The 13,916-nt window shown below is 38.1% G+C and overlaps 2 protein-coding genes across 6 annotated transcripts in view; both read right to left on the bottom strand.

Annotated features, from left to right (window-relative positions):
• Positions 1 to 8,201, bottom strand: part of LOC146692386 (uncharacterized) — a 28,113-nt gene extending 19,912 nt beyond the window's left edge. For all 5 annotated transcript variants that reach the window (XM_085432423.1, XM_085432425.1, XM_085432424.1 and 2 more), the window contains exons 1-2: positions 8,004 to 8,201; positions 699 to 911 (exon numbers count right to left, since the gene is read on the bottom strand). In XM_085432423.1, coding sequence (XP_085288549.1) covers positions 699 to 911; positions 8,004 to 8,022 — 232 coding nt within the window. In that variant the 5' untranslated portion in view covers positions 8,023 to 8,201. The remainder of the gene's footprint in view (positions 1 to 698; positions 912 to 8,003) is intronic.
• Positions 8,202 to 9,211: 1,010 nt separating this feature from the next.
• On the bottom strand, positions 9,212 to 13,216 carry LOC146692385 (uncharacterized). The gene is made up of 6 exons (XM_085432460.1): positions 13,009 to 13,216; positions 12,761 to 12,780; positions 11,807 to 11,998; positions 11,414 to 11,616; positions 11,267 to 11,294; positions 9,212 to 10,469 (listed from the first exon to the last, which is right to left on the bottom strand). The coding sequence occupies exons 2-6, from the start codon at positions 12,774 to 12,776 to the stop codon at positions 10,357 to 10,359; spliced, it is 552 nt and encodes a 183-aa protein (XP_085288586.1). The 5' UTR covers positions 12,777 to 12,780; positions 13,009 to 13,216; the 3' UTR covers positions 9,212 to 10,356.
• Positions 13,217 to 13,916: the final 700 nt, after the last annotated feature.

Below are 13,916 nucleotides of genomic sequence, written 5' to 3'. Positions count from 1 at the left end.
CACCAAAACAGTAAACACTTTTATTATGAGACACATGAACAGAACATTAACACGATTGGTTAAAAAGTTAGGGAGTAGCTGTAGTTTAGACTTGGCTTTTCCCTTATTTGGGACTTGGTCTGGCTCTTGGCTCATCTTACATCTCCTGGATTGGAGAGCTCCCTGTAATGAGAAGAACTACAACGCTGCCCTACCTGCACAAACAGACACCAGAATTTATGACCTCCAGTACTTTTCTAGACCAAGCTTGTGTTGTGTGGGTGTGCCATCATCTTTCAACACTCAACTCTATATTGGCAGCAAAACATAATGTATAATAACAGATGAAACATAAATGTATGAAAAAAATGAGGTAATTGTGGAATACAAAATAATGAGGTATATTTGCATTAAAGTTAAAAAGTAAATTCTTCACAGTATACTGGTTCTCAGGGTCATGCTTAATTATTTGTTATTAGTTATTTGGCACAGCATACTATAGGTGAACCTATGTAATGAGACATAATTTCTCTAATTTGCTCATATACTGCTTAGAAATTTCCCTCTTTATCACTCCAAAGTGAATACAGTTATTGCAGCTGCTTTGGTCAAACCAGTCCCATTTGGTTGTTCATTGATTGACTTCCTGCATTAGCAAGTTTACCCTCAAAATATCATTTTCAACTCCACAGGAAACTGAAAGGCTGCTGATACTGTACCTGAAATGGTCTTGTAGTCCATTAGATCAAACATAATGACGAACACACAAGACCAAGTAATGATAAGAGCCAGAACCAAGATCCAGGCCAGCGGGGAGCTGAAAGTAGAGTAAAAGTCATCTGTAAAAGATTTCTTCAACACCCGCAGAGGTGGTGCCCCAGCGTCTCCGTTCTTGTGATCGAGGACCATGGTTGTAGTGGTCGATGTTCGTGCTAATGAACAAAATATCAGAAACTTTGGTTAGTAAAATATGCACAGCACCTTTTTAATTTTTTTTATCCCTAATATTCTAAGAAAATTAGTAAAATCAGAAGCTATGAAAACAAAACCCATTGCTTTATTTAAATACACATTACAAAAACTCTTCACTAGGAGCTACTGTTGGTGCAGTTACAGCCTGGTTTGCCACTTATAGCAGAGGTGAGAAGTAAAAAAGTACAAATACTTTGTTACTGTACTTCAGGTTTAAACTATTTGAGGGAAATTTATTTTTCTTAGCATGTACATCTTCAAAGATCAAAGCAATGTAAGCCTATATAAAGGAAACAATGATGCACAAAACAGTCTGACTGGCTGAAATGGCATTTTTGGTGCAGATGTCTTAAAGTTTTGGTCGTGAAACTTCAGCACAAAGAGAGTAATGGCTGGGAGCCTGGTTTCTCCAGCTTCCTCCCACAGTCCCAAGCTTTTTGTTTGCAAGTATAACAAGCAATTCTAATTTGGCCAAAGGTCTGAATGTGAGATTGAATGGTTGCCTCTGTGTGTTGGCCAGCATAGAGCAAAGTGTTCATGGTTTACCTTGGCTGTCCCCTAGGAAGGTTTGATTTGCTCCGGTCCTGTACGATTCAGATATGAGTGGGACAAAAGTCATCCTGGATGTTGATACTGATGTGGAGTGGGTAATGTGTTAGAAATAAAAGAATGCCATCTTGTTTGATCTAAATTGTCAAACTACAGAATGCTGACTTTAAAAAACATCCTGAAAAACCAAAATTTTAAAAAATGATATAAATGGCCTGTATTTGTATAGCGCTTTTACTAGTCCCGCCTAGGGACCCCAAAGCGCTTTACACACCCAGTCATCCACCCATTCACCCATTCACACACTGGTGGAGGCAAGCTACAGTCGTAGCCACAGCTGCCCTGGGGTAGACTGACAGAAGCGAGGCTGCCATATCGCGCCATCGGCCCAACACCAGTAGGTGAAGTGTCTTGCCTAAGGACACAAGGACCGAGACTGTCCGAGCCAGGGCTCGAACCCGGCAACCTTCCGATTACAAGGCGAACTCCCAACTCTTGAGCCACGGTCGCCCTAGCTGCTAGTGAAGAGTTTTTGATATGGCAGGCTAGTCCATTTTGACGAAATTTCGGTGAAGCAACACAAATCAGTACTGAGTAGACTTATGCCTAACACATGCTTCTATATGTTTCTGACAATGTCAGAGCATGCACCTAATGAGATGATGTATGTTGTCCTGGGGGATCTCTCAGATCTGAACCAGGGTATTACTGAGCTCCTAGACAGGCTGAAGTGCAACATGGTGGCATCAGATGGACTAAAACATAATGTCCCACAGGTGTTCTCTTGGATTTAGGTCAGGCAAGCATGGGGGCCAGTGCCTATGCTAGGCACTTTCTGCAGTCTTGCCACATTAGGCCGGGCGTTACTGTGCATCAGGAGAACCCATTGCATGAGCATTGAATCTAACATTGGTGATACCTAATGGCAATCAGGGTGCTGTTGCCTGTGAAGGTCTGTTTGTCCCTTGATATCCCGACGATAACTCACTAGAGGACATTGGGCCTTCAGGCCACCCTCATAAAGTCTGTTTCACACCAGTGATCTGCTGGGTGTCATTTTGTAGCTCTGGCAGTGCTCATCCTATTTCTCTTTGTACAAAAGAGCAGATACCAGTCCTGCTGCTGGGTTAAGGACCTTCTACGACCCTGTTTAGCTCTCCTAGAGTAACTGTCTGTCTCTTGGAATCTCCTCCATGTACTTGAGACAGAGCTGGAAGACAAACCAAACTTTCTGGCAATGGCATGTATTGACATGTCATCCTGGAGGAGCTATGCAACCTCTGTAGGGTCTAGGTATCAGCTCATGTGACCAGTGGTGACACTGACCTTAGCAAAACTAGTAAAAAATTATTCCTGTTTTGGGGTTGTGTCATTGTTGCCACTTATGCACACCTGTAGGCATTTTTATTGACACCTAATCAGCTTAAACTGACCAACTGACCACCTCAATATGCCAAGAAATTGGACTGACTTGGTTCTATACTCTGAGAGTGTTCATTTAAATGTTTTGAGCACTGTATAAAATAAACTAACTAGCCTTAGTTTTTCATTATTCAGCCACAGTTAGTGTTAATGTTTAAATTCAGATTGGTCTTTCATCCTATGACAGCTGAGATAGGCTCCAGCTCCCATGTCATCCTCAAGTGGAAAGTGGAAAGAAAGTGGATGAATGATTGATGGATACTTTTAGTTTATCCTGTAAGTGAGCAGTTACCATCCATGCCCATATGGTTTATTTAGACTCACTAACCAAGTATTGTTAGTGTAGATTTCTTAATCTGGATTTTTGTGTGTTTTCATTTATGTTTTTTCTAATGTATTGCTTTGCTTGGGCTCTGCTTCATACAACAGTGCAGCATAAAGAGTTTGCTTTGTCTCATAACACCAGTCACCATCCAGTTGTTCATATGTCTGTGGGTGTATTAAGCTTAGACCACCTGTTGACTCTCTTCAGCTCAGTGTTGGCAGCTACTGTGGGATACTCTCTTACTGCTGACTCAAACAGCTTAGCAGGACTCTAAACACACATAGAGCAATTAGGTTAGAGGGAGGTGTGTGTGTGTGTGTGTTTGATTTTTACTGGTCTTTTCAAAACATGAATAACAAGTTGTGGAGCCTGTTGTGAGATGACTGTAATGACACCATTGAGTTGTTGTAGTTTAAACTGCGAGTAAATGTTCTCTAAAATGTCAATGGACGTATTTTATAGCAGTCATTTCTCTACCCAGGATTTTTCAACTCTCTCTCTGCTCACAAAGTTTTCAGTCAGCACTAAAGAGCAGCCATAAACATTATAATAGAGTTCTATTTTTAACCTATTCCATAATTGGCCATTTATATGGTTTAACCAACATTTTTCTTTATCAATAAATCGCAAAATAGCTTACACGCACGCACGCACACACACACACACACTCACACAACCCCGTTCAGCTATCTTAGTGAGGACCTTCATTGACATAATGCTTTCCCTAGCCCCTTACCCTAACCCTAAAAATGAATGCCTAACCCTAACCCTTACCCTATACCTAACCATAATCTAATTTTAACCCTGACACTAAAATCACATTTTGAGCCTAAAAATGCCTTTAAATGCCTTCAAATTTGTGAGGACCAGGTTGTGTGTCCTCACAAGTGACTGTTGGTTCTCACAAGATAGCTAGACAGGAACACACACACACACAAGTGCCTGTTCAAAGCCAGGAAAACCCCTGCCACCTGTAATATTAATAACCACTGATACAGAACGTTCAGCAATACTGCCTGTGCTATGAATGTCTACATCTTTGTTTTCAAATAATATTTGTCCTGGGTTTGTCATTCCATCCACACGCCTAGTTGAAAGTATATGGACAATTAGTGACCACACTACAATCAAACTGGGCACTCAGAAATGGGATAGATATCTTAATAGTGCTAGATATATTTGATCACAAATTATGTAGTTTAGAGGTTGATGTAGTGTCTTGTAGCAATATTCCAAAGTTCACAGACTAATAATACAAATTACTCTGTTACAGAACTTTAACCTGCTTTATACTTTTCTCTGTAGCAATGGAAACAACTAACTGAATATGGCCTACATTAGGCCTTGATAATTTCAGAAATCTTTACAAAGTTAGAATTTTTGGTGTAAATCTGCAGTTGTAGCTGCCCAAAGTCTTCAACTGATACACAGGCTTCTGTAGGTGTATTGACAATAGTAATTCTTTGAGAGCCTTCCTTCTTTTTTCCAGGCTTTTATGGATAGATTTGACCATGCACTGCAGTTCACTGATGATGTGTAGTTCAGCACTGTGGTCCAAATCCAACTTATAAACAATTAATCATGAATTTGACAAGAGATCCCTGTGTACTTGTACTTCTATTTTGTCTATCTTTTATTTTCTATCTATCTTTTTAAACAGTTTCATGTATTCATTTTACCAGTCTGTGAGCTCCTATTTTAACAAAACCCTCAATGCAGACATTGTAACACGTGCAAGACAATAAAGACCATTTTTGGAATTTAGTACTGGAAATAAAAACATTAATAGCATGTGAATATGTCCTTCCCCTTTGGACTTGATATTTTCCTTGACCACTGTTTTCAAAACTCAACTCTAAATGGTGTGACCATCCATCCATGTATGATTCCTCCTTTTATGGCTGACCTGCCTCCATGCTGTGGATGACATTTCTGCCATTGCTCTCACAGGGTATCCATGACAGCTGAGCTCAGAGCAGTCATTAGGAGCTAGTGGAGCCAGAATGCAGGGAAGTGTTGTCATAACATTTCAGTAATGAGTGCACAGAACTGAACTAAACACAGCAGAGACCTTTTAACATCCGGATGGTTGAGCCTGATAAGTGTTATAAATCAGGTTAGAAATTTGATTCCAACATAACCTACAACAACATTCAGGTGTCATATTCTCAATATTACAACAGAGAAAGCAAACAGGTTGTTTGCTTGGTTTACAGACTCTATTATTTGTAATATTTATGTGGAAAATAACAGTATACTAGTATACAAGTATACTAAACAACTGGAATTCTTTCCACCCAGTGGTTTCTAATTTTACTGAAAGTGACAGAGAGACTACTTCTCCGCTTTGCCTCACAGCCATGACATTAATTCCCCAACTATGAAGCATCTCCACAGCAAGTTCTTCGTAAACTCTTCTGACTGAAATTGAAAGAAGCATTGTTGCACCTGAGTATGTTATATTTCAATACAAATCTTTTCTTTTTTCATTTCTAAATGCTTAGCTGTTCCAGTCTTTCACACATACAGGTCTTCTTAGTCTTGTAAGAAGCACCATTCCAAAGGATTCCAAAGGGGAATGTAACTAAGCCTTTTTCCATAATTTATTTTCTTCTGAAAAAGAAAAAGAATTATAAGATAACTGGCTGTCTTGACAGAAGCATTTAAATTAGGAAATAATCTTATTATTCCTAATATCATTGGTAATAATTACACCCTAATAGCTTAGATATTAGGAATAATCTAGGCATTAAAGAGGCAAGGTACACCCTTGACAGCGTGACACTCTTTCACTTGGATAACACATCGACACAGACCCATTCATGCTCACATGGCCAGTTAAGAATCACCTATTAACTTAAAGTGGGTTCCCTCTGTGTACTCTGTCTTTGGACGGTGAGAGAAAGCCAGAGTACACAGAGGGAACCCGCAGGGGCAACATGTAAATTCTTATAATTAGGAATGAGAACATTAAAAAAAAAGTGTGGACACTAAGAAACTGAATTTTAAAGCATGAATGTTCGTTCATGAGTATTGGAAGTATTAGTTTGACAAATAAATACTAAAGTTTCCTGAAGCTTTTAGCATATGTAAAAGGCTTTCATTGGCACTTGTCATGTTCATCTACATCCACTAATTAACATCATAAAATGTGACTGACTATTTGAGAAAAGCATAAGTGGACCATAAAATTATAGTTTTGTTTTTTCCAACATAATTCTTAACGTGAAGATAATCAGCTCTTTATACTGTCATTTCAGCTGTCATTTCAATAACAATAATCATCTCATTAGCATAAGTATGTGTGTGTACACCCACACAGCAGCTTTTAGCTGATTAGCTGCTTTTCTTTGTGGTTTAAGGCTGAGAGCAAAAAAAAAAAAAGGCTGAGAGCAAACATACATATGTATGCTTGTCCTACTGTAGTCTGTCAAAATCTCCTCTTTGAAAAAGGCCTTTCATAGAGCTGCAAAGGTTAGCCCTGCCAAAAATTGCATATTATTTGTCTAACATTTGACGTTTTTTGTCTTCCTATCTGTGGGTGGTCTTTTGTAATTGCTGAACAATCAGAGGAATCATCTACCATACAATGACATTTTTTTTGTTTTTGTTTTTTTCCCACAACATCACGATCCCAGAGCACTCAGCAACATCGGATGCTATATTTGTAAATGTGCTTCCTTACATAGGATATGTCAGAAAATCATATTTTTTTTATTTTACACATCCACATGTCAACTCAAAGATAACATCCTATCAAGACTGGGAGTCCACTTACTCATACAAATCACTTTCTTGCATACAGACAAATGTCTGTAGCAGTGATTGGCTTACTGTGCCCACAGTTTTCACTGGGACAGTGTGTTATTTTTTCCCCAAGAATTTCACAATGTGAGTTCAGTCAACATAGAATACTGAATGGACTTCAAAGTATGGATTTGGATAGTCATTTCATTTACTGTTGTCCTGATTTACTATTAAGTTGAAACATTTAACATCAATTTATCTTTGATGACTCAAATGACTTTATTTACTTAAAATCTTCAGTGGGGAAATGAACTGCTGCTAATAGCTGCTATTTAGCTGCTAATGATGGACTAGAGCTAAATAATATGGTTTTACTTCATTTTCAATTCTGTGTCTGTGTTGAATTGAGTAGCTGTGGTACCATCTTTTGTCAACTAAAACAATGAAGCATTTTAAATTGCCCAAACAAACTGCACCAGATTAGAGCCCATGACTGTCTTCTTTTCTATCACAGTGTTGCTGAGGCTCATTGGTACTGTAGTATTTAGACCCAGCTGTCATGCTACAGTGACAAGGAATGGTTTTGAAGTAATTAAAACTGGTGGGCATCTTATGAACTTGACGGTGCACAAATGCCAAATGTCTGTTCAAAGATCCTCTTGTCTCATTTTCTTTATGCCAGGCAAAAACATGTAAAATGGTGTCACAACATCAGCTGATATGCAACAGCAGGAACAGTGTTGATGCTGACTGATCCTATACTGCACAGTCGGTGTCATGGGGATCTGAAGCTGCATTACAAATAGCAGATACATGATAGCAGAATATTTTTAGATACTTCTAATCATGAAATTCTCCTACACACCACTTAGCACAACATCAGAAGGTCTGTGTGCAAAACAGACGTACAGTGCTCCGCAGAATTTCATATAAAATGATAAGAGGCATATTTTAGGCAAGAAGTTGTTGAAATGGTCAAAGTCAAAGAGTAACCAAGGTGATACTTTACCTTCAGCTGCTTCGGTCATGGTTTCAAAATAAATATTCTGTTACAAAACTTAAATCCTTTATGGAGATTTTGTTGCCATGAAAACAAATACTTGTGGTAAATCCTTGGATCGTCTGCACAATTTAATCCCAGTGTTTAATTCCAATCCAGCAACGTCATCCAAAAGGTTTGTGATAAATGGGAATATGAAAAAATTAAACCAGAAACCCTACACCCCTTTGTCCATTCTCAGGATTTAATCCTGCACTATATTTCCAGGCATCAGAAAGTTTTAATGAGTCTTGGTTTAGAAAGTCTTGAAAGCTGACTTCTGTCCCAGTGGATCAGGCTGGGGAGACAGACAGAGACCAAGTTAACGTGGCCCGTGTCTTTGCCCTTTGCCTGCTTAGGGCTGGGATTGTAGATAGAGCAGCTTGTCCCCCCACCCACACCTCCACTGGCTCAGACAGAATTAGACCGAGCACAGGGACTGACGGATGATGGAAGGGAAAGAGAGAAAAGAGACTAGGAGCGAGAGCTTCAATGTAACTTTATCCCACCAGCCTATGTTGCCGTTGGAGTCACATGGTCACAGTATGGATAGTGCTTTCACATGTGTTAAAACAATATGTAATTGTATCATAAACTCTCAAATCTGCGTATTTGTATTTTCAAAGTATTCAGTTGCAAACTTTCAAAGTCTGAATTCAAATTTTTCCTATTACGTTCATAGTGTGTTTTCAATTTCTAAGCCCAAGGCCCTGAGTTATTCTTAGATCGGCTCACGTCAACTGGTATTCTGCTTTGCCTTTTTAGGCCAGAGGCGTGACCTTAACACCCCATCCCCTTTCCTTCCTTCCAGCCCCCGCCCTCATGATACCAAATCCTGCTCATTCAGACCTCCACTGCTCGGAGCAGAGCTGTCATGAAGTGGAAAGAAAGAAAACAAAGATCAGAAGAGCTGAATTGCTGGCAATATTTTACACCAGGTTACATGCAAGTTGCCAGTTGTCAGAGGACTCGAGTACAAGTCAGCTTAAGATTCCTCAATAAAGTAGTAGAAGTTGGTGATCAAAGTCACACTACTCACTCTCTCCAAGAATTGTATGCCTTTTCCTTGTGTCTACATGAATAATTGTGCTACCTTTGAAAAACCTCGATGGTTTTTATTGTTGGATTGTATAGCTACTCAGAAACGTTTAAAAGCTAGAATTAAATAAAATTAATAGTAATGAGAAGAAAGTTTATTAGTACTTACTAAAAAAAACAATGAAAATGCATGTTAAAATACACATGGTAATAGTAAGTTAATAGTTAGAACTTTTGTTGTGAACTTTGGTTTACCTTGTTCCAAATAATGTGAATCTGCTCTTGAGACTACAGAAAAATGTGAAAATTATTTTCTTTCAATATTTTCCACAAAGACATCTTCTTAAAACCTAGACACAATATGCAATACACAGAATGTTGACATCATTTTAAAAGGTAATCTGGCTATTAGAAGATTTTAAAATAAGATAAATCCAACCTTAGATGACACTATACAATATATTACATCAGGGGTGCTCAATACGTCGATCGCGATCGACCAGTCGATCGCAAAGGTAGTATTGGTAGATCGCATGGCATTAAAAAAATAGATGCCAGCCTATCATCCATCCCGTCACTTGATTGATACAGGGAAGCCAGTCAGATGACATCAGATTTTTTCTGACGCTTAGGTCGCTGCGCATGCGCAAACAGCGGCGCGAAGTGTAGTAAAACTGACAAGCTAGTCAGCGAGTTAACTCCAATTTTTAGCTCTCGGTTTTTTCTCTTAAACCTGGCCGTCAGCAGCTACTGTCCGGACTATGCATCCCTGGCTGATTCAATTCAGTGCAAGTCATCAGAGTAAACTCAGGTAATGACAAAAAATTTACATAGTTAATTGTGTTGTGAAATATTGGATATTGCGGTTATGCATGTATATACATTGTAGATATAAAGAATCCTCAATATATTTATAAATAAGTATATGTTTTGGATTTTTGTAGTGGGTAGATCATTTTGACTTGGTCATTTTATAAGTAGCTCACATGCGGAAAAAGTGTGAGCACCCCTGTATTACATAGTGTCATTATTTATTTAACAAAGTAAGCCAAAATTCAAAACAGAAACAAATCGTTCCTATGGTAAGAAAGTTATTTACAATTGGAAAATATCAAAGACAGTTGGTCTTTCCAAACAATTCTTTAAAAAACAACACCCTTTGCTGATTACATAGCTCATATCTCTTATCCTTCCAAGAAAAAAAATATATTGGTAAATTGATACTGATATTAGATTTTTTTTGTTGGGTTTTTTTGGTTTTGTTGGGGCACATTAATGGCACACCTCAAGGTCCTTTCTTCTTTTGCATTTCCACACTGACTGCCACGATAACCACAATGATCACCACTGCTATAGAAAAACCAATAATGAGCCATATTATGGTAGGTTTCCTCCAATCTAAAAAACAAAAAAGAAAAACGAGGGTAAGAAGTTATCTTTGATCATTTGCAATTCAAAGCGTGTTGTCACATATTAGTGCATATGTTTCCAGCTGGGGGGCTGGAGGCTATGAATGCACACATGGGGAGAGCATCAAACGCCACACAGAAATGCCCCAGTGACCAGTGGATTCAAATCCAGGAGCCTGTTGCTGTGAGGCAACAATGCTAACCACTGGGCCACTGTGTTGCCGTTTAGTAAAGTGGCATCAAAGTAATTTTTTTTTCACAGGAATAAATAATTTTCACAATACAGTGGAACCCCGACTTACGAATACCCCATTTCACGAAAAATTCAAGTTACGAAGGCACTGAACGGCAATATTTTTGCCCGTGTTACGGCAAAATGCCCAAGTAACGAAATCTGCTGGCTCTGATTGGCTGAGCCTACAATGTCCACAATGCCTTCCGAATCATGTGACAACCCCTTGGCTTCCGTACTTGCGCTTCGCTGTTCCACTTGAACGACGTATTGTTGTTCTAGTTAGCATTTAGCCTATAGCCTATTGTTCAGCATCGCCTCACTCAAAAAGGGTGCTTCGACTTACGAAAATTTTCGACTTATGAAAGACCCTCGGGAACAAATTAATTTCGTAAGTCGGGGTTCCACAGTACTAAATTACATGAAAAATTATGTGATTTTTGTTTTCAGATAGCAAAAAGATGCACTTTAGCTCTAAAACAAACTAATCAAACTTTTCTTTTGAAAATACGGACTTATTAGGGAAGCTGAATGAATGTAAGAGTCTCACGTACAATTTTGGAAGCCTTGCAATGATGAGGTCTGGAAGAAAGAAAGAAAAAAAAACAAATAAGGAGCAATACCTTTATTGAAAATACCAAACCACTTACATCAGTTATTGCATGTATGCCCATTAATAAATCAGTAAGTGAAATCCTTACCTGGTGATTTGGAGATCTAAGAGTTCTCCGGATGTCATTCCACATGGTATTATTGAGGTCACAGTCAAGCAGTTGGTCCTCATAAAACAGACAATCCACAGTCAAATGCACATTTGAGTTGTTCACCTGACTCCGGCTTTTAGCTACAACATGTTGTGGATTGTAGGTGTGATGCATCACCACCAGAATTGCACGTTTACCCACTATAAACAAAGACACAACATGATCAGATGATTCAGAAAAGAGATTAAATAAATGGGCTGGGTTACTAGATCTTGAATTCATGCTGTAGGACATAAACACCCCATGTGGTTCTTGGCCTGTATCCTACATGTGTCCCTGTATATAAATCACTTAAATTATTTATAAAAAGTCACTTTTATTTTTCCTTACATGGTATTTTGTTGAGGGCCTCAGCAATGTCTGTCCCAACTCGTGAAACCACAGGACAGAAAATCACACAGTAGTCACTTTCTTGTGTAGATGTTTCCTCAGTTTGGCCAATGTCTTTAAGCTTCTGAACAATTGGACGATGAGCGCCATTTGTTCTTCCGGCCAAAATGACACGGAAAACTTTCCACGACCCTAAAGATAGATTTAACAATATATAACAGTTTTCTGAAACTGAAGACAAAACACCAAAGCTTTTCTTTTTTGTCACCATACTTAATTAATATGCAACTGATTTCATATATACAGCAAATGCAGCTTGATCATGACACTGAGTGAATCAGTGTTATTTTCATTTGAGGCTAAACTAATAGATAGAAATTACGGACGCCTTGTGAGCCATTCAAAATTATCAAGTAGCTTTCTGTGTAGAAATGACTACAGCCAATGGAAGCCAAGGAAATAATCACAACTTACTATCTCTGAAGAGAAAAGACTGAACATTTGACCTAGATGTTTCATTTCTAACCTGTTGGGTAAGTGCACAAGAATCTGAACTATCAATAGGAAAGTTAGCATTACAACAGAAAGCAAAACAAAGTTTAAAAGTCTGGGTTTTCTTTCTTGTCTCACCCTATGTATTAAATAAATATCTGACCTATTGCAACATTTTCTTCATCACTAATGGAAGTTTTATTTGATTATAATTAGTCTTTTACTCTATAAGCTGATTGTAAACCAGCTATCCCCGGCAAATTTTGTATTGATCTTATACTAGTCTTGCTTTAACAAGTAAGAAAGAAGTCAGTGATACTTATCTGACAAGATATATTTTAGGATGACTGATATGGGTGACTTGAAATTATTACTCATTCAATAAGTAAATGCAGCTTATTCACCTTAATATTGACATATTTAATGGAAATATTAAAAAATAAAGCAAAATTATTCTCTCACCATTTCCCTGGTCCATGTCTCTGAGGAAGGATAAAGAATTAGAAAGCAAACTTTAGTTGAAATTAACTAAATCAAATATAGTCAAATAACAGGAGGTGCAGATCCATTAACTGAATGCATTATACATTTTCTTTACTAAAAGCTGTGCTTTTACTGGCTTAGAAGACAAACTTTAAAAATAGATTACGGGTGTAACTTGTATTACTCTGATGCAAGACATTTACATTTTGCAGACTAAAGTTACTTACATAGAGATTACAATTTCTTGACTTGTTTTGAAACAGAAATTCCTTCCCAATGGAAAAAAAAGAACTCTAGTGTCTCCCCATGCAATGAAGTGCTGCCGGTTGTTCTTTGAGAATTAACTTGTTCACCAGTCGAAAACAAAACTGGACAGGCAGGTAAAAGAATGTTAACGTCAGTGTGACTCAATGGACTAAAAGGATATGCAGCTACAGGTGGTGATGAGACGGCCTCAATGTGGCCAATCCCTTTAAGCTGTTGAAGAACTGAACAATGAACCCCAAAATGAAGTAGAACAGTCTCACAGACCAAACACGTTCAGTTTAACTTATCCCATGTGACACTACTCAGCTAATCAGGTCATTTCTACACATGATGGCGAGAAGCTGACAGAAGAAGTTAGAGAGAGAACAGACTGGTTAAAGCTTTATTTCATTTGCCTTCCTATGTAGGCCTATGCTACATTAGTTTAATGGTCACAATGGTGGAATTTCAAGGGCCAAATATTTTCTGAGGTGGTGCTCATTGTGAAACATTTCAGAACCACTTGTGTGAAACGATTTCCCTAACTCTTCCCAAGCCATTGTTAATATAAATGGATTAAATAAATAAAATAAAATCTTGTCAAAAAAGTAATGAGTAATATCTGGTATTTGAAAGATCATCTCTGTGTAAATGAATATGAACATTATGCTATAAATGTTGGAGGACTTTTGGATTGTTTGTTAAAAGTTTACTACAGCCTGTGAAAACTGTGAACCAGTGATTGTGCTATAGATAACATTTGGCAGCTGGAGGGGCCCCACTAGTCTGTGCACTGGTCCATGACTGGAAATTTGTTGTTGAGTCAAATCAAGGTGTGCCTTTTTGCCTTACTGTATAGGTATAATTTATTATTATTATAAAAATAACT

This window comes from Copadichromis virginalis, linkage group LG15 (assembly GCF_057382275.1).
Source record: "Copadichromis virginalis isolate Kocher_CV1m ecotype Utaka linkage group LG15, C_Virginalis_male_GT1.1, whole genome shotgun sequence".
Taxonomy (NCBI): Eukaryota; Metazoa; Chordata; class Actinopteri; order Cichliformes; family Cichlidae; genus Copadichromis; species Copadichromis virginalis.
The sequence above is the reverse complement of the archived record's forward strand: the minus strand, read 5'-3'. Positions and strand labels throughout refer to the sequence as shown.

What these genes read in the sequence shown, in the direction of transcription:
- LOC146692385 (XM_085432460.1), bottom strand. An exon ending in GGCCCTCAACAAAATACCAT is followed by an intron (nt 11,617 to 11,806) that starts GTAAGGAAAAAT and finishes CTTTGTTTATAG; the next exon opens with TGGGTAAACGTGCAATTCTG. An exon ending in TTAGATCTCCAAATCACCAG is followed by an intron (nt 11,295 to 11,413) that starts GTAAGGATTTCA and finishes TCTTTCTTCCAG; the next exon opens with ACCTCATCATTGCAAGGCTT.